The 27,112-nt window shown below is 40.2% G+C and overlaps 1 protein-coding gene across 3 annotated transcripts; it reads right to left on the minus strand.

Annotated features, from left to right (window-relative positions):
* Positions 1-1,257: 1,257 nt before the first annotated feature.
* Positions 1,258-26,880, minus strand: LOC108992903 (ABC transporter B family member 26, chloroplastic). 3 transcript variants are annotated; one of them, XM_018967620.2, is made up of 19 exons: positions 26,206-26,880; positions 25,946-26,073; positions 25,584-25,626; positions 16,381-16,407; positions 16,252-16,296; positions 16,031-16,153; positions 15,829-15,932; positions 15,392-15,446; positions 15,229-15,299; positions 14,818-14,920; positions 14,045-14,255; positions 10,233-10,306; positions 9,738-9,794; positions 9,576-9,650; positions 3,200-3,274; positions 2,840-3,121; positions 2,664-2,728; positions 2,461-2,521; positions 1,258-1,720 (listed from the first exon to the last, which is right to left on the minus strand). In XM_018967620.2, exons 1-19 carry the CDS (start codon positions 26,641-26,643, stop codon positions 1,640-1,642), a joined length of 2,118 nt encoding a protein of 705 aa, XP_018823165.1. In that variant the 5' UTR covers positions 26,644-26,880; the 3' UTR covers positions 1,258-1,639. The 3 variants fall into 3 exon arrangements, with proteins under 3 accessions (XP_018823165.1, XP_018823166.1, XP_018823167.1); XM_018967621.2 differs by lacking the exon at positions 16,381-16,407; XM_018967622.1 differs by lacking the exons at positions 16,381-16,407; positions 26,206-26,880 and having other exon boundaries at positions 25,935-26,047.
* Between the last annotated feature and the right edge of the window lie 232 nt (positions 26,881-27,112).

Below are 27,112 nucleotides of genomic sequence, written 5' to 3' on the forward strand. Positions count from 1 at the left end.
TTCCACAAATTCCTCTCCCGCCCATTCATTGAAACCCCGCATTTAATTTTTGAGCAAGCATGCCAACTTGAGTTCATCCGCGAAATGGACTGAATCTAGACTTTTTCAAAAATTTAATGGTTCAAACCCTCTTCAAAAGTCAAAGTCCCCACTCTTCAAGTCAATTGTCTTCCTTTATGTCCGTCCTCCCCTTAGCCTTATATCCCTCCTAGTTTTATATCTAATCAAGTCCTTGCATCAAAACCATCTTTAAATTTTGATGAAAAGTACATTATTTTCATAAATTCAAAACCTCTCTAACTATAACTCCACATTAGATTAATCAAAATAATAATATAATATTATATTTTAATAATAATATTTTTAATTTTTTTCATATTTTACAATTACACTAACTATATGTTAATTAATAATAATATTTCTTCATTCACATATTTCAAAACTGAACACAAAAATAAAAGTGAAAAGGCATTCGGGAGAAGTGAAAATCGTAGAAAATGAAAACTGAAAAGCAAAGCAATTGGGGTAACTTTTACAATAAAATATGAGAAAAGATATTTACAACCGTGAATTATACAATCATTACATAATCGCTTTGAAAAAAAATAAATAAAATATGAAATCCACATAAAAAAAATTAATTTTTTAATAGTAAACTCTACTCATTTTCAAAATGATTCGCGGCGTTTATAAACTTTATGATTGTATATAGAATTACTCATAAAATATTACTTTCGAAGATAAACAGTACATCTTCAAATTTGAAAATATTCTTAAAATTATTATAACTCATAGTTCAAACTTTTACTTTTTAAAGAAACTAATGTATATCATTACGTTTATATTTCTTCAAATTTTGAAGATGTAATGCCCGTGCTCGGTGGAATTTATGCAACATGGACTCTTGGGCTTAACTTCCACATTTATTTTCCTCAATAGGTGATAAAACTCGAGATGGTATAAAATAATACTAATAATAAAAAAATCAACAAAACTTTAATAGCCCATCACTTGCTCCGACTTGTTTATGGATGACGCGGACGGATCATCTATTGCGATTACATCTGGTAAACGAAATATTGCCCTTTTAACAAGTTGGTAATAATTGTTGAATAATTAAAATAAGTAAGCTAATTAATTAACCAAACCGTAGACCAGAAAAAAAAACAAAAAAAAAAAAAACACTTATGCTGGTTGGTTGATTCAGGAACAGTTGATCCAGAGAGAGAGAGAGAGAGAGAGAGAGAGAGAGGGAGATGGCACACCCTGCAAACAACTCTTTTAGCCTTTAAATAAGAACTGTACAAATTGTAAGGAAGGTCAAAAGGTTGTTCTTATAAATTAAAAAATATAGAACATCTATTGGCAGCTGTATGCGCTATTAACCCATTTGGCTGATGTTCTGCTAATCCATCATCCTTGGGTCGTCACATTCAATCACTCTTTTCCAATAAAACTCTTCATCATCAGAAAGAATGAATCAAGGATATCACGCTGGCTGCACATTTTCTTGAAGCTCCCTCCCATAATTTATGGAGTCTCAATACATGGCTAAGCAGTGAAAAAGATGCTTGAACCTCTATACCGAACCAAACATGTCAGCGTAGTAAGAAAATGGAATTGCCGATGCAATCCAAGATCACGCAACTGCATCAGCCTGTCTCCTATTCAGTCGTGCATATAAGCCATCTTTGAGGAGAAGCTCCCTGTGACTGCCCATCTGTGCATTTGAATACAAGTTACTTCACAGCTTACAGTTCAAATAGGATCAACAATGGGCAAATAACAATTTCTCATCTCATAGTAAAGCCATGCAGTTCTACCGATCAAGAAAAAAACAGCCATGCAGATCCACACTGTGTTTATGCTTAAAATTCCCCTTTTTACAACCGAACTTGTTAGATTGTAACACGAGGGGCAAACCTATTCTGTCTTATTTCCATTGTATCATCGGAAATCGAAGGACAGTAGCAAAAATTATCAGCCAGATTGGCCAGTGATATCATATTGTGCTCAAGCACCGTGATTGAGAGATCAATCCCAAAAAGGCTTTTGAGTAGAGGTGGAACTTGATTCTTGGATGCCTGAGACCCCAAGCCAAACCGAGCAACTTTGGTCATTCAATCAGTTCCTACCAAATTTGGTTCGGTTTTCGAGTTAGGGGTTGTGCCATCCAACCCAACCAGAACCAAACTTTGTACTTTAATATCTTAATTATGTATATGCAATTAATATGATACACCATTGTAACATGAAGTTCTAGATGCACCACAATTACTCGACCCTTACATTTTTCTCTCCACAACTCATCTCTATTTTTAAGTGCAATGAGAACCATTAGAATCAAACCAAACCAATCTGAAGAAAATTAACCAGTATTAACAAATATCTTAGCAGCCTTTCAAGATCAAAGGATGGACAAAACCTTGGGAATTCAAAATAAATGGAGAGAAAGCCAACCTCAACAACTTGACCAGCATCCATAACCACAATACGGTCAGCAGCTTGAATTGTAGAAAGCCTGTATAGAGTGGGAAATCAATTTAAGCATTGAAATTGGAATTTTACTGATATGACTTGGATACATTTCATTGAACCCTCTATCAATCAAAAACTTCATATTACAACTACAACATTCAAAATGAGGGGCTTAGAGAACCTACTTGTGTGCTATAACTATGACACTTCTCCTCGTCGTCAAGTCACTTCTGATAGCACGAAGAACACCCTAGATGTAATGGCAAATAACAGATCAAAATATTTCTCTTATTCTGTTTTTGAGAGAAAAGCGAGAATGCAGTTCGTGTATGTGTTGATGCGGGTTATGGCTAACAGCTACCTTGACATTGTATTCACTCTCTGCATCTAGCGCACTAGTGGCTTCATCAAGGATCAATACAGTTGGGTCCCTAAGAATTGCCCGAGCAATGGCTATTCGCTGCTTTTGTCCCCCACTTAGCAAATCATCATCAACAAGTGTTTGGTAACCATGTGGCAGGGATGATATGAAGTCATGAGCATATGCCTGCTTAGCAGCCCATTCAACATCCTTCTGCTTTATATCTCTAGTGCATCCATATCTGATGTTTGAGCTGATATCCATGCGGAAAAGTCTGGGTTCCTGTTCAAATTTTATGTAAGATGAAAACGACTAATATATGAACTGAATCTATCTATATGCTGTAAGCGAATCAAGAACCTGTCCCACGAATCCAATTCGTTCCCTCCACCACATGACATCCAACTCTTTTAGAGAGACACCATCTATCAAAATCTGCATTAAATTAAAAATTATAAAGGGAAGATTCGATGAATGGGCACCCAGATACCAATTATTATACTTCAGCAAGGAAAAAGAAAGAGCATCACTGGTTATCAACTCCTAAACCCAAAAGAGGGAGAACATTGATCACAATCCAAAATTCAAAGCGTCATCTACTAATGGACATCCACACCACGGTACTTCAATTTAAGTAGCAAGAAAGAAATAATGAAACAGGTTGCTATAATTGCAACAAAGGCGTTCAGAGATTTTTATAAGAAAAGGTAAAATAAACATAGGTGAAATTACATCTTGCACCCTTGAATTACCATTTTCAATAGAGAAGTGTTACATCTACAAAAAGACCTTACAAAAGCAAACTTACAAACTAATGTGGATCAATGTGAGACATCAGATCTACTTTAACAAAAATGAGTTTTACAATCTAACATACCATATCAAGCCATATCAATTTGTTTTTTTTTTTATCAGTAAAATATAGATATTATATATATGAATGAAAAAGGTATAGCCCTTGTACACAGGAAGTATACATAAGAGCTCCTAAATACACTCTAAAAACAATAAATTAAAGACAAGAAATCCTGATTATTGTCCCCATGCAATACAATAGTGGAAAACCAACGCATAAGAGTGGAGAAAAAAATTCTTCAACTCAGTCATTGTGCGTTCCTTATCTTCAAAGCAGCGCGCATTCCTTTCCGTCCAAATACACCACATAATGCACAATGGAATCATCTTCCAAGCTGCTGCCACTTGTTGACAGCCTCGCAACTTTGTCCAACAACCCAACAAATCCACCACCCACATAGGCATAACCCAAACAACATCAACCCTTTGAAAGATCTCATCCCACAATGCCCTTGTTACCTCACAATGTAATAAGAGATGGTCCATAGATTCTCCATTCTTCTTACACATGTAGCACCAATCCACCAATACACAATCTCTCTTCCTCAAATTGTCCGTGGTCAATATCTTCCCAAGAGCAGCATTCCAAACAAAAAAAGCTACTTTAGAAGGCACACGAGATCTCCAAATATTCTTCCATGGGAACGGAGTATTGTCAAGTTGTGTTGTCAATACGCTATAATACGCATTAACTGTACATATCCTGTGATTATTAGACCCCCACTTCAAGCTATCTCGTTGTGCTATAGGAGTCTCCATGGAATATAATAAGCTGAAAAAAACTGAAACACTAGGTAATTCTCAATCATGGAAATCCCTATTAAACAGAATATTCCACTAGTGAGTACCATGAGAAAATAACCGCACGTCCGCCACTAAGGCCTCCCTATTAGTTGCTATACAGTATAGAGCCGGAAAAACCATTTCCAATGCCTGATCTCCACACCACACATCCTGCCAAAATCTTATTCGATTGCCCTCCCCAACTCCAAAACGAATTTGATTTGCAAAGCATGGCCACCCCTTCCTTATATACTTCCATAATCCTACACCGTACCCCCCTTTCACTTCATTAAAGCACCAACCACCCAACCCAATACCATATCTAGCGTCAATAATATCCTTCCACAATGATCCTCCCTCCAAATAATATCTCCAAAGCCATTTTTCCTAATAAAGCTTTATTAAAAGTTCTCAAGTTACACACTCTCAACCCTCCATTCACAACTAAGCCACATACAGTCTTTCAACTCACCAAATGAAATTTTTTCTTCCCCCCCATGCCTCCCCATAAGAACGCCCTAAAGAGTTTCTCCATTCTGTTCACCACCCCTACAGGCATAGGAAACAAAGATAAAAAATAGGTGGGGAGGTTAGTGAGGGTACTCTTGATAAGAGTGAGGCAGCCCCCTTTTGATAAATACACCCGTTCCAGCCAACCAACCTTCTCTCTATCTTCTCCACTACCCCGTCCCCTATAGCTCTATTCTTGAATGTTGCTCCTAGCGGAAGGCCTAGATATTTCACTGGAAAAGAGGACACCTTACAATCCAGCAGGCTTGCCAAGCTTAGGATATTAAAGACTGCACCCACAGGAACCATCTCAAACTTGCCCAAATTTACCTTTAACCCCGACACTACTTCAAAGTAAAATAACAATGCTCGTAAAGTTTTAATCTGGCTCCTATCCGCTTCACAAAAAACTAACGTATCATCTGCAAAAAAAAAATGTGTGAGATGATAGTAGGGCCACCAGAACCATTGCCCACCTTGAAACCTAATAAGAAACCTCCCCCAATAGCAGCGTACACCATCCTACTTAAAGCCTCCATAACTATCACAAATAGAAAAGGAGATAAAGGATCTCTATGTCACAATCCCCTCGAACTATCAAATAACCAGCAGGTGTGCCATTAACCAAAACCGAGAACCGAGCTGTTGAAATACAATGACGTATCCATGCAATCCACCTAACCCCAAAGCCACATCTCTCAAGCAGGTATAAGAGAAAATCTCAATTCACATGATCGTATGTCTTCTCCATGTCAAGCTTGCACAGAACACTTGAACCTCCTTCCCGTAATCTGTAGTCCAAGCACTCATTTGCAATAAGTACTGAATCAAGAATTTGTCTCCCTCGAATAAAAGCGTTCTGAGACTTGGAAATAATACGTTCCAACATCGGGCTAAGCCGGTTAGCCAAAACCTTCAAGATAATCTTATAAATGCTACTAACCAGACTTATAGGCCGAAAGTCCTCAATCACCAAAGCCCCGTGTTTCTTGAGAATGAGAGCAATAAAAGTCGCATTAAGGAATTTTTCAAACTTTTGGAAAGAGTGAAATTCCCTGAAAATCTGCATAACATCACCTTTCACAATGTCCCAGCAAGTTTGAAAAAAACCCATTGAGAAACCATCCGGCCCCGACACTTTATCTTTCGCCAAGCCAGATATGACCTTATAAATCTCTTCTTCAACAAAAGGTCTCTCCAAAACACTCACACTCTGCACGTCAATTGCCTCAAAATGCAAAGCGTCAAGCTTCAGCCTCCTAGAAGCCGATTTTGTAAGAAGTCTCATAGTACTATACTATATGGTTTTCTATCTCAGGATGAGAAGATAACACCTGAGAACCTATTTGAAGTGACTCAATAGCATTGTTACGCCAATGTGAATTAGCCACTGTGAAAAAATTTGTACACCTATTACCTTCTTTCAACCGAAGGGCCTTGGATTTTTAACGCCATGAAGTCTCCTCTGACAACAGAACTCTCTCCAAGTTTGTCATAACCATGTCCTTCCTCAATAACACCTCCTCCGAATTATCTCTCATGAACTCTTTATCATCTATGTCTTGCAGTTCCTCCAACAATGTAATCTTCTGATTGTCAATGTGACCAAAAACCTCCAAATTCCACTTCTTCAAGTTTTGTTTCAATGCCTTCAACTTGCCTGCCAGAATGTAGCTTGGAGTACCAATAATCTAATATGAAGACCACCACACACATACCATCTCTACAAACCTATCCGCTGTTAACCACATGTTTTCAAACTTGAAATACCGACACCCTCTGTGAATACCCCCACAATCCAAAAGGATAGAAAAGTGATCTGATCTGAACTAACTCGAGTTAGTCGTTTCTAACTTACTTCCGGATATTAATCTTCTCATGAAGGAGATACAAGAAATCTATTTAATCTCGACCAAACCCGCCCATTTGACCAGGTGTACTCACCCCCTACCAGAGGGAGATCCATCAGGTCTAGATCAAATATGAACTCGCTGAATTCATCCATAGCCATAGCATGTCGGCAGTGCCCTGATCGCTCACTAGGGAAGCGAATAGTTTTAAAATCACCCCTCATGCACCGCGGCTCATCCCATAATGAATATATACCTGCCAACTCCTCCCACAATCTTCTCCTGTCCCTATCCACGTTAGGACCATAGGAGCCTGTAAATGCCAATTCCCATCCATCAACCACATTTTTAAAAAGAGTAGCAACTGAGAACTCTCCAATACACTCCTCAATCAACTCAACCACTCTTTTATCCCACATAATTAACACTCCTCCTAAGGCTCCCAAAGAGGCCAAATAAGTCCAACCCACATACGAGCACTCCCATAAACTTCTCACAATTTTCCTATCAATGCATCGCAACTTTGTTTCTTGAAAACACACCACATCACACTTCCACATTTGCAATAATGATTTAATACAAAGGCGTTTATTACGATCATTGAGCTCCCAAACATTCCAAGATAAAATCTTAGGTGTCATAACAAAACTATATTGCCCCTCCCTCTTGATCTATCCCTTCCACTACTCCCTTCTTTCACATCATAATTAATGGAGCAAGTTAACTTTTTAAGTTCTCTATCCCGCTTTGAGGCTGACTTCGAATGGCTATCCTCAAGTGCTACGAGGAGTGCCTTAAATTGTTCTTCATAACCTCCAAACAAAATCCCAATAATAGCTTGAATCTCTTCTACTTTCTGGAAAACCCACTTTGATGAACTACTCTCATAATTAGAGCTGGGAGGGAGTATACACAAAGGAGTTAGAATGGCCCCCTCCTCACCAGTGCTGGCAGGAGTAAAAAAAGCCAATTCCAAGCCACACACTGATTCAGGTGCCCCTCTAGTAGGAACCGAAAATTTTAATTCTTCAAATTCATCCCCAGACTTATTCTCCTCAAAGGAGACCATCTCCATTGATAGAAAGTCAATCGAAGACCTCAGTATCGAGGGATCATGCTCCGACAACACTGACTGCACAGGAATCACCATTGGGCCTCCATCCACTACACACGGTGGAGTCTGTGCCTTCTCCAAACACAGCCCACAAAACAACTATGGGTAATCAAACAAAAGCCCCTCCTCTACTAGCGAGACTAAACACGCAGCATCTGAGCCTTCAAACACCACGCACGACTGAGTTTGTGTACTCCCCAGCAACAACCCCCTTGACGACGACAGAAAATCAACCCTCAAGGTCTCATCAAGTACCATCTTGCCATCCTCCAACTCCTGCCGGAATGAGTCTATTGGCTCACCAAAGTGATCGCCCGCGGCCGGCAGTTGTTTTTGTGCCAGTGGGGAAACCGGGGTCGCACTTATCGGTGCCATCGGAGGACAACATGGCCCCTGGGCCGAAATCACGGTTTGTCACTACTTTGCCCTCCAGCCTTTCTTTGGGCCTATAGCCTAGCCCAAAGCAGGGCCCACCTCTAAGCCTATCGAGACCAACTGCTCCACATGCCCTCTCCCTATGCCCATAGCCCTCTGGCCCGAATCACGGCCCAAGCCCTTCCCTTCAGTAAAGCCTGCATCACGGCCCATGCCCAAACTCAACACCTCCTTCCCTTAACGCTGCGTTTCAGCCAGTCTATTTCATCTAATAACGTCCCCACTTTTTTCTCCATATCACCCAGTACTCTTAAAATATTTTCCTCATTTGACCCCAACAATACATAACCATCTCCCCCATGTCTCTGCACAATTTCTGTATTGTTCACGCCTGGCACCACAGCACTCACGGCTCGTTGTACCTGTTGTGCTTGGAGCACCTCACTGTACGACTGTGCACTAGCTGCCATCCACGATGGAGCACCACCGTCACTCTTCTGAGCACCACCACCTTTAGCTACTCTGTTTCTCACACTCGAAATAGAGGGAGGGGGATTGAGCTCCCTCAATGTAACTCCAAAATTCCTCCACCCCTCCCCCTTCCTTCCGGCACCACTATTAGCCCTCTCCTCTTTTCATACCCAAACTCCGAGATGAAGATAAAACTGTCATTGTTATTACATCCCCTTCTCACCATTAACACATTATTTCCTTTTCTACGAGTTCTCAAGAACTCTAAAGAACCCAATGACTCTGCACATTCCCTTACCATTGAACCCAACCACCCCAGGGCTTCATGATCCAAAGAAATGTATTTCACCACACAGCGACTACTCTCTATGATTCTCCACCACCTCTCATTCTCCTTTCTGAACTCAAATACCTTATGTTCAATAACTACCTCTCTGCACATCCCCATGAAAGCCAACCAACACAGTAAGTCAAACTGGACTAATGCACTAATCTCCACAAGGAGATGTAGTCATTGACACACCACAACCAACCAGCAGGAAAAACAAAGAAAGAAGAAATGTATGGAGAGAATTTTTTAGGAGAGAAAAAAAACCCAAAAGTTTCGATACAAATACAAGGTTACTAGAATTTCATATGCAATGACTTAGTTGAAGAGCTAAATATAATACGTTTATGGTCATGGTATTTACCTTTCCTTGTTAAGAACCTTTTTTCTTTTAACTAAAAGAAACTGTTTAAACATAAGTCCAGTTTAAACCAAGACTAGAGAAACTACCTGACCATTTGTGGGCTCATAAAGACGGAGCAAAAGATTCACCAATGTGCTTTTTCCACTGCCACTAAGACCAACCTAAGCAATATTAGAACAGAAGTTTATTTCTAATTTCATTGTGGGATGCAAGAAATCAAATAAAGTAAAATAGAAATACTTTCTTACAATTGCAACCACTTCACTAGGATGCACTGAAATGCTTACATGTTGTAGCACGGGTACCTGTTCACACTTACAACAATTAGTTCTTTCTGCAGTAGCTAAACCAGTAATTTTAAGCAAAAGTGGAATCATCAAACCAGGATAAGGTAGCCAAATCAAAGGAAGCAGCAAGCATCAGATATACCAGTGAACAAATCTAGCAGCATGGATTTTAAGCACCAACAAAATAACAAATTATAGCATAATTGGAATGCCTTGTTATCTGCTAAATAATTAATATAGTCCTCTCTATTTGGCTATAATATGCTTGTGATATAACCAATTCAATTGGAGTGCTTCCTGCACCATAGGACAGGGAAGACCTCTGTGGGCAAGTATTCCTTTCTAGTATCATTCATACGCACAGAGATGGTAGAACATTAGAGATGTTATCCAAAACAGGGGTGTCAAAGATCATGAGCCATATGGAATATTTGTAAATTGTAGTGGAAAACGTACCGTTGACCTCGAAGAATAATGAAAAGAAACATTTTCAAATTCAATATGTCCCAATAGATTTTGCAACTTCAATCCTGCAAAATCGAAACATTAAAGATCAATATTTTAACTAAGGAAAATAGAAAATTTGAATGGGAAGAAAAGTCTGTTACATCTGCTGAATGTTTTAAATTTAAAAACCCTTAGTCCAAGCCACTCTTTAAATTGTTGATATTAAAAATTTGACCCCTTACTTTTATGCACAATTTACTGTTACCAAGACATTATGCACTCCCTCTATCTCACTAGATAATCTTACTAAGAGGAAGGGATTTCAATTACCAAGATATTACACACTCCCACTATTTCACTATATAATCTTACTTAAGAAAAAGAGATTTCAACCATAATTTCTATAGACTTGGAAAATCCTAAACTGTAACTATAGATCACTTTTCTTTTCTTTTTTTATGACGGGGGAACCACCCCACGGCAGAGCTCTTAGGACTCACCCATGGAACCTAAACCCCCAGGAAGACTAGCACAGCAACCCACCACCATGGCTTCCCACTTAAATGGCAGTTTGATCCCGGGGGAATGGAACTTGTGGCATGGGGCTCATTCACACAAGTTCGCATTTACCACTTGGGCTACCCACGGGGGTGGGTACTGTAACCATGGACCATCTTACAGGTTTAAGCAATATGCTTGTAAGTGCAGGTTACGGGTGCCTCAAACATCTCATTATACCTATGCATCAAGTCCAAATGACACTAAATGTTTTCTGTTTAGTTACAATTACATGTTTGAGAAAAAAAAGCTAATGTGGTTCATTTCATAGGCTAATTAGGGAAACGGAGCTTCTAGAACACAATGATGATTCAGATTATAATTAAAGTGCCTGTGGAGGATATCGCGAGGAGAGAGAAAACCCTAAGGAAGTAAAAACCCTAAGGACGCCGGCACCACCTTTGCCGGCGAGTGACCTCTCACCGTCGCCACAGACAAAGCCGACGGGCCCGGGCGACTTACCTGAGGGCCGTCCGGCGTTGGCCCAGAGGAGAGAGAAAACACTACGAAGCGCAAAAGAACCAGATCTGCCGCCACCCACCCTGTGCCGGCGAGACCCTCTGCGCCGTCGGCACAGATAAAGCCGACGGACCTCGGCGACTACGCTGAGGGCCGTCCGGCGTCGGTTCATCCTCCGGCGACGTTGATATCGCTGTTTTTGCATCTCAGAGCATTCCGGCGACCTCCCGAACTCTGTCGGGCGTGCCGTCGACCCTGAAGGCTCCGGCGAGTGCTCCGGCGTCTTCTGTGAGCACGTTTTGCAGCATCTCTGCAGTGCTTGCAGTGAGCACGAACTGTTCGCAGTGCTTGCAGTTCCCAAAGGTTTTAGATTCATCTCTGAGATGATGAATGGTTGTTGAGGAAGGGGAGTGGGTCAGTATGGGTTCTTCTATGGAGCTGGTTATAGAATCTAAATCCTTTACTTTGGTAAAGGAGGGGAGCATGTTGGCCATTACTGAAAGGAGTCGAAGGGTGATATCTAAGTTGGTTCTGGGTTCGACAACAGTGCAGTGGCTGACTAAGGCCATAGAAGCGTGTACTAAGGATAAGAAACAAGATTTTTTCTCCACTGTTCGGGAAGGTCGACGTAGTTTCACAGCGCATCGGTGCTCGAATGCTCGAGGACGTTATATGGCGGTGGAGGAGTATGGTGGTGGGGGGAGGAGGAATTTTATTTTCATTCCTGAAGAGGGGGGCAGTGGTTGGAGAAGGATGGGGGAGGTGCTGCGACATTTTTCCTTCGGTAAGAGAGGGAGTGACGGCTTGGAAGGACAAGGTGGTGTGGTAGGGAGGGAGAACTTGGAGAAAGACCCAAGTACATCCCCGGTGGCGAGGCAATCCTATGCGGCAGCTCTAAAGACTGGACATGCTTCGGGGGATCAGAGAGTGGAGGGTCTGCCAATCACACCTCAAGACCAGCTTCTCGAAATGCACAAGTCTCTAAAGGAGATGGAAACCCAACTTGTCGAGTTGAAGATAGCAATAACTTTCATGTCTACGAAAATAGATCGGCTTTCAGCTGGAGGCAACAGGGTGGTAAGAAACATGATAGGCCCAAATCCTTTAAGCTTAGAAAAAAGAAAACGGAAGATCGGATTCGGCCCTGTCCCTATAACCAGAGCCAGGAGAGTATGGCGGGTCAAAAGGAAATCTGGGTTATTTGAGGTGGGGTCTACATCGGGTATTGGCATAGAGACATCAATAATGGAATGTCATTCACCTCGTGTTACACAGGATAGATCGATAGTCGGTATTATACCCTTGGTCCCGGAAGAAACTATGACTCCCTCGGAGTTGAAGGAAAAAGGTGTACTGCCGAGGTCTGAAGGAGAAGTAGGATCCGCCATTATCCCAGAGGTGAAGGGACTTATTGTCACCCCAGAATCTTCAATGGGAACCCCGGTACCATTGGAGAGAACCAATGGAGTTATTGGAGAACCAATGGGTTTGGAATTGGTGCCTTGTGTAGAGGATTGTCTAAAGTCGGGAGTGCAGGTTGATGGGGACATTGTGGCTCCCCTGGTCTCTCTTCCTACAATAGCAGATTGGATCCTGCCTAAAGTTAACGAGATTCAGCAATTCGTGGGAATTTCACATGGAGGATGTGAAGACAAATTTAACGAACTAATTACTACGATCGAGGCAAGCCGCACACTTGAAACCAAATCAAGCTTCAAGAAAAGCAGGGAGTTACAGCGTCTCTTTTCGACAATCAATTACGATGCTAAGGGTGGTAGTTCAACTAGAGGGAAGTCTAAAGGGAGGGTATTGTGAAGACAGGTATCAAGGTGTTGGGGTTGGTGGTCGGGTAGAGTTTTAGTTCTACGGGAAACAAGGTTTGGGGTCGGGTCTGATGTACTTTGGGTTAGTTTTTTATGGGCTTGTTGGGTCATTAGGGGCTTGTTGGGTCATTTTGGGTAAGGTGTTTTCTTGTTTACACTCAGTGTAACTGGTTTCTCCTTTTGATATATACAATATTCTTACTTATCAAAAAAAAAGATTATAATTAATATGATTATAATGTTCGAATCAAACATTATCTATATTTTAAGGTAGAAAACGTTCCTCAGTTACTTTTGACTATTGGTTATGAGTCTGATCAAAAACATGGTGGAAGGCACCCATACTGTTTGGAGGCCAAGGGGCATAGTGACAAACAACCTGGCCACTATATATTGTCATACAGGCTGTTCTTAAGATATATTTATGAGTATGAGCTAATCTATTAATACCCTAAAGTGGGAAAGATTTTTCAGAAAGGAAAGAATAGGATTAGGCAAGGGGGCTCTGTGTGGCCAGTTCATGCATCAAATTGAGGATATCCAGGATAAGGCTCCAAGGGTATTCAACTAAGCTAAAGCAATATGTGACACTAGCATTTATGTACATGAAGAACTTCATAAGACTCAATTTTATGACCAGGAAAAGAATAGAACCGTTTTAGCTGGAAAAATGTATAATTGACAGCTAACAGAATCCATTCACCTAACTAGAAAATAGTCAAATGCCAATGTTGCTTCCATAGCAATCTTAAAGCACAGTTTCATCCACACATAACTAGCACATATTTTTCCTCAATTTGAAAACTCATGGCGATATCAAAGTTAACGAAGCAGATTTTAAGAATGCAAGGGCAGTTTAATACTGCAATCTCCTTAAAAATGCATCAATAAACAACCAGAGAAAGCATGGAAAAAGGACTAGTTCAACATGAAAGAATTTAATTACGTGAGAACTTCCACTTAACTCCATAAAATGCTTACCTTTTGATATGAATTGATCACTGGGCAAGAGATCCATCAATTGGAAGACTTTTTCACTAGCCCCAACAGATTGCATCAAAGATGACAAGTTGTCCCCCACCCACCATGTCGAATAAATTAGCCATTCACTGTATAATATAAACTTCGTAAGTTTCTCTGCTGTTATATGGCCGGCCAGAATAGATGTTCCTCCAAACAGCACAGCTATGATCTACAAAATTAAATTAGCCAATAATAACTGAAGTCAATAATAACTAGAACTTAAAACACGTAGAAGATAAATATTTCATGTTATACATCTGCGTATAAAAATAGGTATTTAAAATCCAAATTTCATGCACTAAGGCAGATTACACATGCTTCACTTGAAGTCCAACTGAGTGCAACTGGAAATAAATTCTCGGATCAAAGAAACGGCTTTCTTAAAACACAATTTTTTTTTTATAAGTAGCTTTCTTAAAACACAATTAGAGATGAAAAAAACAAAAACCCATTTAGCTGAAACATAGTAAGCTAGAATATACCATAACATAGGCTACTGATATACCTATAAAGAAAATCTTTCGAAATGTGGGGACAGAAAGCAAAGACTCACATTTAAATCACACAGATTATTGTGTATCAATTGAAACTTTTCATCCGAGAACCAATGCTTAATGATTTTTTGGAGAAGGAACCAAGAACCATATTTTTTGAAAAGGGAAAGGATGCAAAATTGGTTATCCTTAGATACTGGAAATATTTGAATCTAAAAACCAACCAAAAAGCAAGACCTGAGTTGAGTGATAAAGAGTATTGAAGCTCAGATTCCAAAAACCATACGCAGCACTTTGTCTCAAGCTTATATCAGCTAATTTCCCCAGCCAATGCTTGTACCTATACCAGAGAGTCAGATGAAGTATCTGTCAAAACAAGTTAATGGTACAACACATGCCTGTTTCCATATGTTTACATTTTAATGCTACCCGAGGTGCACTTGCGGGAAACTCCTTGCTGAGGGCCTATGCACCCCAGGCATTAGTCAGGGACTTTGTTCTCAGACACCCGATGCCAATTAAAAAACATTTTAATGCACTGGTACAGAATTTTTTTTTTTAATGATTAAGACAATTATTTAATAATGGAAAGGGATGTGAAATCACTAACAGTCAAAGAAAGACACTATCTCTATTAGCACATTATACCTTTCAACTTCATCTTTTTCTGTTCCATAAACACGAACAGTTCTCATCAAAGAGAAGGTCTCCTGAGCTACCTGTGCAGATAATGATGTATTAGTTTCCAACAGAAATCATTTTGTGAAACAGAATGTTCAACGACAGATATAGATAAGGAGTCTTGTTCTACTTCATTTGCAGAAGCAGCACATTCTTGGGTTAACTTAGCTGCCTTCTTCTGGTAGCTGTGAAAAGAACATACTCAAAGTCAACAAATTTTCTTGAGGAAAAAAAAAGCAACAGATAAGAAGAGAAGAGGATTATTTGGTATTCTTGAAGTATGGATGACTTAGAACTCCCATCCTATCATAAAACGGCATGCCATCAAAATTACTTGAGCATTAATTTTTAATGACATGGCATCCAATGATAGGATAAGAATAGCACGTATCAGTACTCTATGAAGTCTACTACTTGAAAACATTTTTTTACTGATTGACCAAAAACTATAGCATTCTATCATGCACCCATCAAACAGCCTCATTTAGACAACACTCACGTTAGATCAAAGTATTTTCATCAAGTCAAAATCAAATTTCACCAAGGGAAGAAAAAGGAATCACCTACCCGCCGTAAAGCAGCATAACAGCTGATAAAGTAGAGCAGATAATCAATGTACACAAACCAAGTGGCCAAGATAGAATTAGCAAGTAAATCAATGCACCCACTCCCTACCATAGAACAATGGAAAACACAAACTTAGGCCTCAAATTGACGAGCACAAGGGAAAAAATCAGAAAGGCTCTAATTGATTAATAAACAAAGGAACCTGTAGGCCATTGCGTAATATCAGATTAAGATCATTTCCAATAACACGTGACACTTGCTGGCAATCGGCTCCAAGCCTACTGGTCAAATCACCAACTGTTTCGGAGTCAAAAAAGGATATATCCTACAACAGAGATACTGCCAAAATAAGTCAAAACTTTACACCGAATCTCTACAGATCTAGCTTGCTTGATAGTTGGACATGACAGCATGTTTCAGAACCTGCAGGAGAAGGGAAGAATATAAAGTTTCCCTCATACGCTTGACCTGCAGAGTGTTGTAAAAGCTCCAGTCAGCACAGCATCAAGTCCTTATCAAAAGAATTAATGTTTGAACAAAAGCACTACGTACTTCATTCACATCACCATATCCATCACCCTGAAAGGCACCAACATATATGGATAATTTCGTGGATTAAAAAAAGATCATTTTATCTTAGGATTCACAAATCATAGCCCTATTACAGTAAACGATTTTTCTAGAACCCACGGAGGCAATTTTGTATGATAGAACAAGATAGCCAGTCAATATAATAACCGGAATTGCTATCAACTAGGCCTATATATAGGCACGATTAGGGGTGGCAATATGTGACACGACCTGTTAACCCAACACGAACACGACACGATAATAGCGGGTTTGAGTTTAGTCTTAACGAGTTTGGGTCAAAACGGATTGAACCATTAATACACGATTGCTTAATAGATTGATAACAGGTCAATCCGTTATGACCCGTTAAGAAAGTTAAAGTTACAATTATACCCTTATACCTAAAAGTAAAATTGTTGAAATTTTAATTTCGATATTTTTACTATTTGGATTGTAATTTTGAACTTGTAGTTATTAATAGTTTAAATTTTCTTGGTTTGGGGGTGTTAGGAGAGAGAAAAACCTCTCCGTACACTTTCGTTCTCATACATTTTTTTTTTGCATGAACTTGTATTTCGATGGTGTTAGTGATTGTTTGAAAGCCTGAGTATTGTTTGGTTGCGGTTTTCACACTCATCCTTGTGGACAATGGGTCCTCTGAAACTTGTGGTGAGTGAAGCTAAGGCTTTCAAGGTAGTAAGAGAAGGAAAATATGTGCTTATAACTGAGAGAGGTTGGCAAGGGGTGAATGAGATACGTTTGGGGGTAGGCACAGCATGTTGGTTCTCCAAAGCCATGGAGGATTGTCTGAAGATAGTGAGGAAGGAATTTTATTCCACTTACAGGGAAGGAGTTAGGGTATACATTGCACAAAAAAGATCTAACTTTAGAGGCTGCTTTATGGCACTGGTGGAGTATTTTTTTTTTTGGGGGGGGGCAGTAATAGGAGCACCATCTTCATACCAGAAGATAGGGAAGGGAGGGGATGGAAGAAGATGCTGGAGGCTCTAAGGGAGAGGTTGAGGGTGTGGGTGGTGCTGCGAATAGGCCACCACGTATGATGACGACAACGCAACAAAAACCACCATCTCGGACATATAGGGAGGCTTTGCAACCCAGGAGTGGAGCTAGTTCTGACATAGTGGCAAGCCCGAGAGGAGTGGTAGGCTTGCTGTAACATACGGGTCTAAATTTAGGATTTAAAACTAGTATTTTATTTATTTATTTATTGGTATTTTATTTTCTTTATATTTATTTTTTTTTTATTTTAGATTTTTGTGATAACAAATAGATCGTTTTAGTGATTCCTTTCCTTTTAAAACTTCAAATATTCTATCCACTTAGTCCCCGTGCTAGTTTCAGTTTCCAGAGTATGTGATCAACTCCAATTCAAACTCTTCAAACCCTCTCAAAAACTGTATCCACGAAAGAGTCGGTTCCTAAAGTTTAGGCAATTTCAAATTTCAGCCAATCTCCTAAGAGTTCACGTCGTCTACTCCCGTCGCCTATAAGAAACTCACTAAACCTCTGTGTTGCTCACCTCAAAATACCAGAGAAACAACTTACTATTTCCGCTTGAGCCTTTGCTGCCCAGTCATCACCGACCACCCTCGGACGTCGGAGCCCTACCCTCGGCGCCAGAAAACGCCGACCATCTCAACCCCGTTGAACCCACCCCCTCAGGTAAGCCCCTGCTGCCGCGCGCCACCTTCCTCCATTTCGGTTATTTGAGTTTTAAACCCACCTCTCTCTAAACTCTCACTTGTTCTCTCTCTCTCCCTCTCTCGGTGTCGCACCACCATAGGGATCCCCCCAGTCACGTCGCCGGTCACTCCCAGCCCCAGAGCCGCCGTCGCACACTGCTCTCCCTCGGTGAGCATCGCGCAGCTCTCTCTCCCGTAAGCCTGTTTCCTTTTTAATCCTTTTGCTTCAGTTTTTCCCAAAATACCCTTTCTACTAGGCTGAGTTTTATTGGGACTAGACTTAGTTGTATCTTGACTGGTTTATAAATCTGGTTGGACTTGAGTTATTTCAGAAACTATAGTTTTGGGTTAAGTGGGTTGTTTTCATGCGAGCCTAAGGTTTAAAAAATTATTATGTAGGCCGAAGCTTTTAATTGAATAAATATATTAGTCATATACTTATTTTTATAGATAAGTATTTAAAGGATTTTAAAGCATAAATTTTAAAGTATATTTTGTAAGTATCTTTTGAGTCTATTATTTAGTTAATATTCCAATTGACTTTTAATTAAGATTTTATAAAATTATTTAAGTTATAATTTAAATAGAAGTTAAGGAACATGTTATGAGTTTTGAATAATATTATTATATATGATTTTAAGTATTTAGAATGCTATGACACGTTTTTTTGAAAAGTTAGTGACGATTAGTACCTTGTATAGGTAATGCGCTACAAGTTGGAAATCAGGAAGCAGCGCTAAGAGGTAAATAGTATGATCATATTAATAAATGCGTATGGTGAATATTATTATTATGTATAAAAATGTGATGTGCTTATGATTGTTAACTACGCTACACTAAGAGGCAAGTCAAGGTTAGTTTACTTTTCGATCTTGATGAAATATGAGATTATGCTTGAGTAAATGAATTTATTGTTGATTGATTTAATGTTACTAAATTCACATGAAAGCCATGAAATGTTATAGTAGTTCAAAGTCAAGTATGCCATGTAATAGTCAGATTACGCAAGCCATGTTCATGAAATGCTTAGGTTATATATGCCATGTTTGTGTAATACTTAAACCATGTATGCCATGTTCAAGTAGTACCTGGATCATGTATGCCTTGGAACGTCATAAAACATTCATAGCATGTTATGTAATATCACGATATACTATGCCATGCTAAATCATACAAGAATATGCCATGTACAAAGATATGCCATGTTAAATCATACAAGAATATGTCATGTACAAGAATATGCCATGCCATGTCATATTACGCTATACCATGTACAAGATTATGCCATGTTAGAGATGTTCATGAAGCCTAATCAAATCTCATGCATTAAGAAAGATAAGAAATGTAACGGTACCACGGACTCAAGCGTGGTTAACCACAAGTTAAATGAAACGCGGACTCAAGCGTGTTTCATTTCATGATATGCAAGTTTAGTGAAACACGGACTCAAGCGTGTTTCACTCCATGTTATGCAAGTTAAGTGGAACACGGATTCAAGCGTGTTTCACTCCATGTTATGCAAGTTAAGTGGAACACGGATTCAAGCGTGTTTCACTCCATGTTATGCAAGTTAAGTGAAACACGGACTCAAGCGTGTTTCACTTCATGTCATGCCAGATAAGTGGAAACACGGACACAAGCGTGTTTCACTTCATGTTAATACAAGATAACCAAGATGTTATGCATTCACAATGACATGTTTTGTTTATATATGCTTCCGCTTATGTTAATAATGAAAATGTATGCCATGTAAATCTGTGATGATATATGTATGTAAAGTCTTTCAGAAGATCATGTTACGTATTTGATTGTAATTCATGAAGTTGTATGTGCGTTCTGAAGGGTATCCTAGAAATGAATTGTATGTTAGGCAAGGACTATATTTTACGATACGATGTACTACTTACTGAGTATTCAACTCATTATGTTTGTGTGTTTCTTGTTTTCTTCCATGTCTGATTCTCGCAGATGATGTCTATGATGATGAAGAGCTGGATGGCCAGGAATAGATCTAGTACCAAGACTTAGGAATGAATAAGTGATTTTATCACCAGAGTTAGATTTCTTTTATGTCATGCATAGGATTAGTTTATGTTTCTTTATATTTCGTTCAGTTTCCAAAAACAATCATGTTCAATTCAGTTTCGCGTTTTGATGAATTTCAATAAATGAGGTAATTCAGGATATGAATCTCTTTACCGGGCATTATGTTTTAAATGTTGGTAATATCTCTATCCTACGGGAAGGGGGTGTTACACTTGCAAAGGATTGTTGCCGTCTCTATGATTACACAGGTGAGGGAGGAAAGTGGCAGTATTGATTTCGGTCTATTTGAGGAAAGGGAGTACTGTGTTTTACTTGAGTTGAAAAGCCAGATAGAGGAAATGCAAGGAAAAATAAATTGGTTGATACAATGCGCAAAGGAGCAAAAGGGGGTGGACCTGGGCTCGGGAGTGGGCTGTGGCCTTAAGGAGGATTTGATTTAAAAGGGGCCTCAACCCATGAAGCTGAACAAGAGCCAACAAGGGCCTTCAGGAGATGCTGAGCTGAAGGGGAAGATGAAGGCAGTTGGCCGAGCCTGCGCAGAAGCCCACGCAAAATCTGGAAGGAGAAGGGTCTATGTATCGGGCCTCAACACGTCTCGGGTTTGAAGGAACAGCCCGAAACCTCTGCCCCAGTGAAGGTTCCTGGGCCAGACTGCGACGGTCAGCTGCGATGCTGGTGGTGGTCCGGTGGGGGCATCTCCGACACTGACAATGGCAGAGGGGGATTTTGTGATGCCCAGTGCAGACACCGAAGGCCTGGAGTTGAGTCCAACAAGAGAGGGAGCTGCACAGGGAGGGGCACCACCTTTTGGGCTACCACAGATCATGCCAACGAGACCTGGGCTGCCGCAAAACTCGCCACCATCCTTGAACCAAGTTCAGAACAGCACTATGGTGGAAGAAATGGCCTATGATGGGCGAAAGGATGGAGAGGGGGAGTTAGAACTTGCTGTGTTGGAGTATGAGGGTGCGTCAGAAGAGGGGGAGATAGAAGGGGAAGGATCTTTGATCCTGTTTGAGCCATGTAAACACTCAGCAGAGGGGATAGAGTCTCCTAGAGAGGATCATACACCAATAAGTATGATTCCACCTACTCTCTCGTCTGATTGGGGTTTTGAAAAAGGTGGAGGAACTTCAGAGTTGTATGGGGATTTCGTGTGAGGGCTATGAGGATCAGTTTAAGGCATTGATAATAGCCATTGAGGCAGGCCAACATGGAGTAAGATCAAAAAGAGAAAGGGAGTTGAAGAAGCTGACCTGGTCCATTAATTATGATGAAAAGGAGGGGAGTGCAAGTCATGGAAGAAGTAAGGGGAGGGCTGGATTAGTTGTTAAATGAAACACAAAATATTGATTTGGAATGTTAGGGGGTTGAACGAGATCAACAAACGCCTCTGTATAAGATCTTTCTTAAGACAATGGAAGATGGATATTATTTGTCTACAAGAAACAAAACTGAAGATCATCACTAGAAGAACTATCTGGAGCATATGGAGTTATCAATATGTCGGATGGACATACTTACCTTCGAAAGGGGCCTCGAGTGAAATTTTGGTCATGTGGGACAAGAGGGTGGTGGAAAACATTGAGGAGTTTGTAGGAGAATTTTCGGTGGGGCGTTCTTTCAAAAATACAGATGATAGTTTTCTATGGGCCTTTGGAGGGGTGTATGGCCCCAACTTGGATTGTGCAAGGCGGCTACTTTGGGATGAACTTGCTAGCCTATGTACTTGGTGAGATGTACCTTGGTGTATTGGGGGAGATTTTAACATGACAAAATTTCCTAGTGAAAGATCAGTGAAGGGGCACAACCATGCTATGGTGGAATTTTCGGATCTAATATTTGAATTGGGCCTTATGGACATACCGTTGATGGGAGGTGAATATACTTGGACTAATAATCAAAGCTGGTCAAGATTTGACAGATTTCTCATATCTCCTTCTTGGGAGTTGCAATTTCCAGATTTATGTCAAAAAAGACTTCCAACGATATGCTCAGATCACTTCCCGGTTATATTGGACTGTGGAGGTATTCAATGGGGTAGAATGCCTTTTATGTTTGAGAATATGTGGCTAAAAACAGAGGGGTTTGTAGATTTGATTAGACAATGGTGGAATTCATTTCAACTCCAAGGCACTCCTAGCAATGTCTTGGCTGGAAAATTAAAGGCTTTGAAGAAGGAATTGAAGACATGGAATAAGCAAGTATTTGGTGATGTAACTATACAAAAGAAGAGTTTATTCCAAGAGTTACAAAGCTTAGAAGGTGTAGGAGATGAGCATAACCGAAAAGGGCAAGTGGTTTCTGAACTAGAAAGGTTGATCCTAATGAAGAAAATTTTGTGGCGACAAAAGTCAAGGGCATTGTGGCTTAGGGAGGGGGACAAGTGCACAAAGTTTTTTCATCGAGTTGCGAACTCACACAGGAGGTTTAATACTATTGAGTCCATGAACATTGATGGAGACTCATCTATAGACCAAGCGGAGATAAAGGATCATGTGGCTGGACATTTTGAACATTTGTTGTCGGAACCTCATGCTTGGAGGCCTACTTTAGATGGACTAGCTTTTGAGTCCATTGACCAAAGTAGTATGGATTGGTTGGAGAGACCATTTGAAGAGGAAGAGGTCCAATTGGTAATCAGAAAAATGAACAAAGATAAAGTTCTGGGACCAGATGGTTTTACTATGACATTTTTTCAGACTTGTTGGGAGGTGGTAAGAGAGGAGGTCATGCTGGTTTTTCAAGAATTTTACAATTTTGGCAAATTTGAGAAGAGCTTGAATGCAACTTTGATTGCACTAGTCCCTAAAAAGGCGGGTGCAATAGAGGTACAAGATTTTAAGCCTATTAGCCTTGTGGGCAACATGTACAAGATACTTTCCAAAGTCCTTGCTAATAGGATGAGCACAGTTATGGACAAGATTATCTCTACGTCTCAAAATGCCTTCGTGAGAGGGCGACAAATCTTGGATTCGGTTCTTATAGCGAATGAGTGTTTGGACAACAAAATCAAGTCGGGAGAGCCAGGTATCTTATGCAAATTAGATATGGAGAAGGCATATGATCATGTTAATTTGGATGTTTTGCTCTATATGTTGAATAGATGTGGGTTTGGGGAAAGATGGATGATGTGGATGAGGCATTGTGTGTCAACGGCCCGCTTCTCGATATTGGTAAATGGTGACCCTGTGGGCTTCTTTAATAATTCAAGGGGACTAGGACAAAGGGATCCATTATCACCCCTTTTATTCGTTTTAGTAATGGAGGCCCTAAGTAGAATGGTGTTGGCTGCGATAGAGGGGGGATTTTTTTCAAGATTTTTGGCGGGAGCTACTAATCATGGTTCCATCATTATTTCTCACATTTTGTTTGCGGATGACACATTGCTGTTTTGTGAGGCAAATGTAGGACATGTACAATCTTTGAAGGCTATCTTACTTTATTTTGAAGCGGTATCCAGGTTGAAGATTAATCTTGCTAAGACGGAGATGGTTGCGGTGGGTGAAGTAAGTAACATTAGGGGGTTGGCAAACATATTGGGATGTGTGGTTTCTTCATTGCCATTGAAGTATCTCAGTCTTCCGTTGGGAGCTTCTTTTAAAGCTAAGACAATTTGGGAGGAGGTGTTGGAGAAAATAGAGCGTAGGTTGGCTGGGTGGAAAATGTTGCATTTAACTAAAGGGGGGCGGATCACTCTTATTAAGAGCACTCTATCCAACCTTCCCACATATTACTTGTCTCTATTTCCTCTCCTCGCCAGCATTGCAAATAGAATAGAAAAACTTCAACGTGACTTCCTGTGATGTGGACTAGGAGATGAGTTTAAATTTCACCTAGTCGAGTGAGATAAGGTGTGTAATCCCTTGAGAGACGGAAGATTAGGGGTTCGTAACATGAGGGCCTTTAATAAGGCTCTATTGGGAAAATGGTTGTGGCGCTATAATAACGAGGGGAGCTTTGTGGAAAGGGGCGATCGACATGAAGTATGGAAGTCCCCGAGGGGGTGGTGTTCTAGAGAGGGGAAGGGGACATATGGTGTGGGGTTATGGAAGTACATTCGGAAAGGTTGGTGCTCCTTTGTTAGTCATACTAGGCTATGTTTGGGGAATGGCAATAGGATCAACTTTTGATATGATGTGTGGGTGGGAGACACGGAGTTGAAGGAGGCTTATCCCACTATATTCAGAATTGCACAGGACAATGAAACTATGGTGGCTGACTTGCGGGATATAACTCATGGCACACAAGAATGGAACATTAGCCTTACTCGAGATGCACATGATTGGGAAGTGGCGAAGCTGGTGGAGTTTCTTAACCTGTTGTATAACGCTGCTATTGTTGTCACAAATGAAGATAAGATGGAATGGAGACCTTCTAGGAAAGGGATTTTTTCTGTACGCTCCTTCTATGAATCAACTACCATGCAACATTGGCAGAATTTTCCTTGGAAGAACATTTGGAGGAGTAAAGCACCTACAAAGGTTGCTTTCTTTGTCTGGACAGTAGCCTTAGGGAAGTTTCTGACTCTTGATAATCTTAGAAGACGTAGTTTTATTATCACATAATAGTATTATATGTGTAGAAATAGTGGTGAATCGGTGGACCATCTACTCTTACATTGTGAGTTTGCACGAGAAATATGGAATTACTTCTTCAGCAGAATGGGAATTGCATGGGTAATGCCAGGAAGGATGGTAGAATTGCTAGCAAGTTGGAGAGGGATTACCGGGACATCACAAATAGCAGCTGTGTGGAAGATGGCTCATTTATGTATTCTTTAGTGCATTTGGTGTGAAAGAAACGATAGACATTTTGAGGATCATGAATGATCCTTGGAAGAGTATAGGAGTTTTTTTTTTAAGACTTTATTTATATGGGCCATCGCTCTAGATTTGAATGGTCTCGACTTCCACGACTTCCTTGTAACAGTTCTAGTTCCTAAATAGGTATATTGACATGTATACTTTCAGTGTACTTGGGCTATGCCCACTTTCTGATCAATAAAATATCTTATTACTTATAAAAAAAAAAAAAAATCAAACTTGTAGTTAGTTTTATACTTTTTATGGATATTGTGATTTTAACATTTATATAAAATTATGTTAAAGTTAATCAGGTCAAACGGGTTAATTTCGGGTCTGTTCAACTCATTTACATAAACGAATCGGGTCTTATTAACCTATTTCGTACTATTCACTAACGAGTCATGTCGTATCAACCCGTTATGTTAATAGGTCATGTTAGGATTTGAGATTTTGACCCGATAAGCTTAACCAAGCGCGTTCGGGTTGACTCATATAGTACAATATACATGTATTGATACAACACGAACACGACCCGTTAACACAATTTGACACCCCTAGACACAATCATTAAAGGAACGCGAGGGGGGTGAGAGAGAGAGAGAGAGAGAGAGAGAGAGAGACAGCTCACAAGGATCATGTTTGCAATGCCAAAACAGCAACCTCGCAGGCCACTGAAGTTCAAATAAACAGAGTATGGGGTCAGCAGCTCTGTCACATGTTCATCAAGATGGCTCAAAAAAATTGCAGGCACGGAGAGTAGTAAAGCATTTATTAAATTAAGCAGAAATTCAAACAACAACTATTAAAACTATACTGATAAAAAAAACTGTCATTATACAGCGTATACAAAAAAATTACAAAGGGTATTGTGACGCATTAAATCCTTATATATGAGTAGTAACACCGATTCTTGGAAAGGAAAAAGAAAAGTTCCATGCATTAACTTGAAAATTAGGGAAGGGTACAGTGAAGACCATACAAGATGTTGACCTGCATATTCCAGAAGTGAAACACAGCAGAACCAAGAGACGAACATTCCGATGAAACACCGCGACTTCACCACTCTGTGCCGAAAAGATTGATGCTGTCAAGTAATGTGGTACCGAAATCTCCGAAAGCTGAACCAAAAATTAATCTCACGAGATTAGTCCTAAAACAAACAAAACTGTATTTAAATAAAGTTTGGGACAGGAACTAATCGTGCAACTATTAATATTAGCAATGTTTCCAAAATTCAGTAGAGCACGCACCGCCGCGAGAATTAGGGCAGCGAATGCAGCGAAGATAACCCAACGATCTTGAGCAACAAGCTGCCACATTCGTACAAGAGCCCGGGAAACGGTCACCGGTTCAGCCAGCATTCTCACATGGACGTCTTCGTCGAAGCTCCACCAACTTCCACCGGGCAAGACCGACCGAATGAAGCCAATCCATCTCCGAAGCCTCTCGACTAGCTCGAGGTTTTCCTCTCCGTGGCGGTCGGGGGAAACTACAGGATTCTGGATGGAGAATCCGTTGATGGAAGTTGCTTTTGGGGGAGGTAAAACAATGCGCCGTCTTGGAGAAGCTGAAGGTTTGGGAGCAGAGAGGCAGAGTCTGATGTTGGCAACTAAATGGAGGCGTTTGCGGTGGTGAGTTATGGAGGGAGGGGGTTTAGGGTGTATATTGCAGAGCAGGAGAGCAGCCATTGGTGGCTTGCACGAATACACAAAGGAAGCGAAGCAAGGCAAGGTTGGAGAGAAGGAGAGAGGTGGGATATTTATATACGATAGAGGCTATGAGGTGGAGGAGCTTGTCAAATGTCTGGTGTTCTGTGTGGCGTAGGCCAAGAAGAAGAGGGGATTTGAGAAGGCACCCTTTTCGGAAATTTTTGCCGTGCAAGATTTTGCTTAATCGCCTTTGTCCTTGCCTGCTTGGCTGACCAGTTTTTCCCCGTTAAGAAATGTAATTTCCCTTAAAAGCGCATATATATATATATACTAGCAGTACTTCAACGTCCTACGCACGTTTGTCCTGTTGGAAGAAAAAAAAAGTTATTTTATAAAATACAAACATGTTTTATCTTAAAAAAAAAACATAATCATAAGTAAAAAATTTTTTTTATCTAGAGATTGAGGAAGTATTTTTTTAATAATGTTGTAAATTTTTTATTTTTTT

This window comes from Juglans regia, chromosome 16 (genome assembly GCF_001411555.2).
Source record: "Juglans regia cultivar Chandler chromosome 16, Walnut 2.0, whole genome shotgun sequence".
Taxonomy (NCBI): Eukaryota; Viridiplantae; Streptophyta; class Magnoliopsida; order Fagales; family Juglandaceae; genus Juglans; species Juglans regia.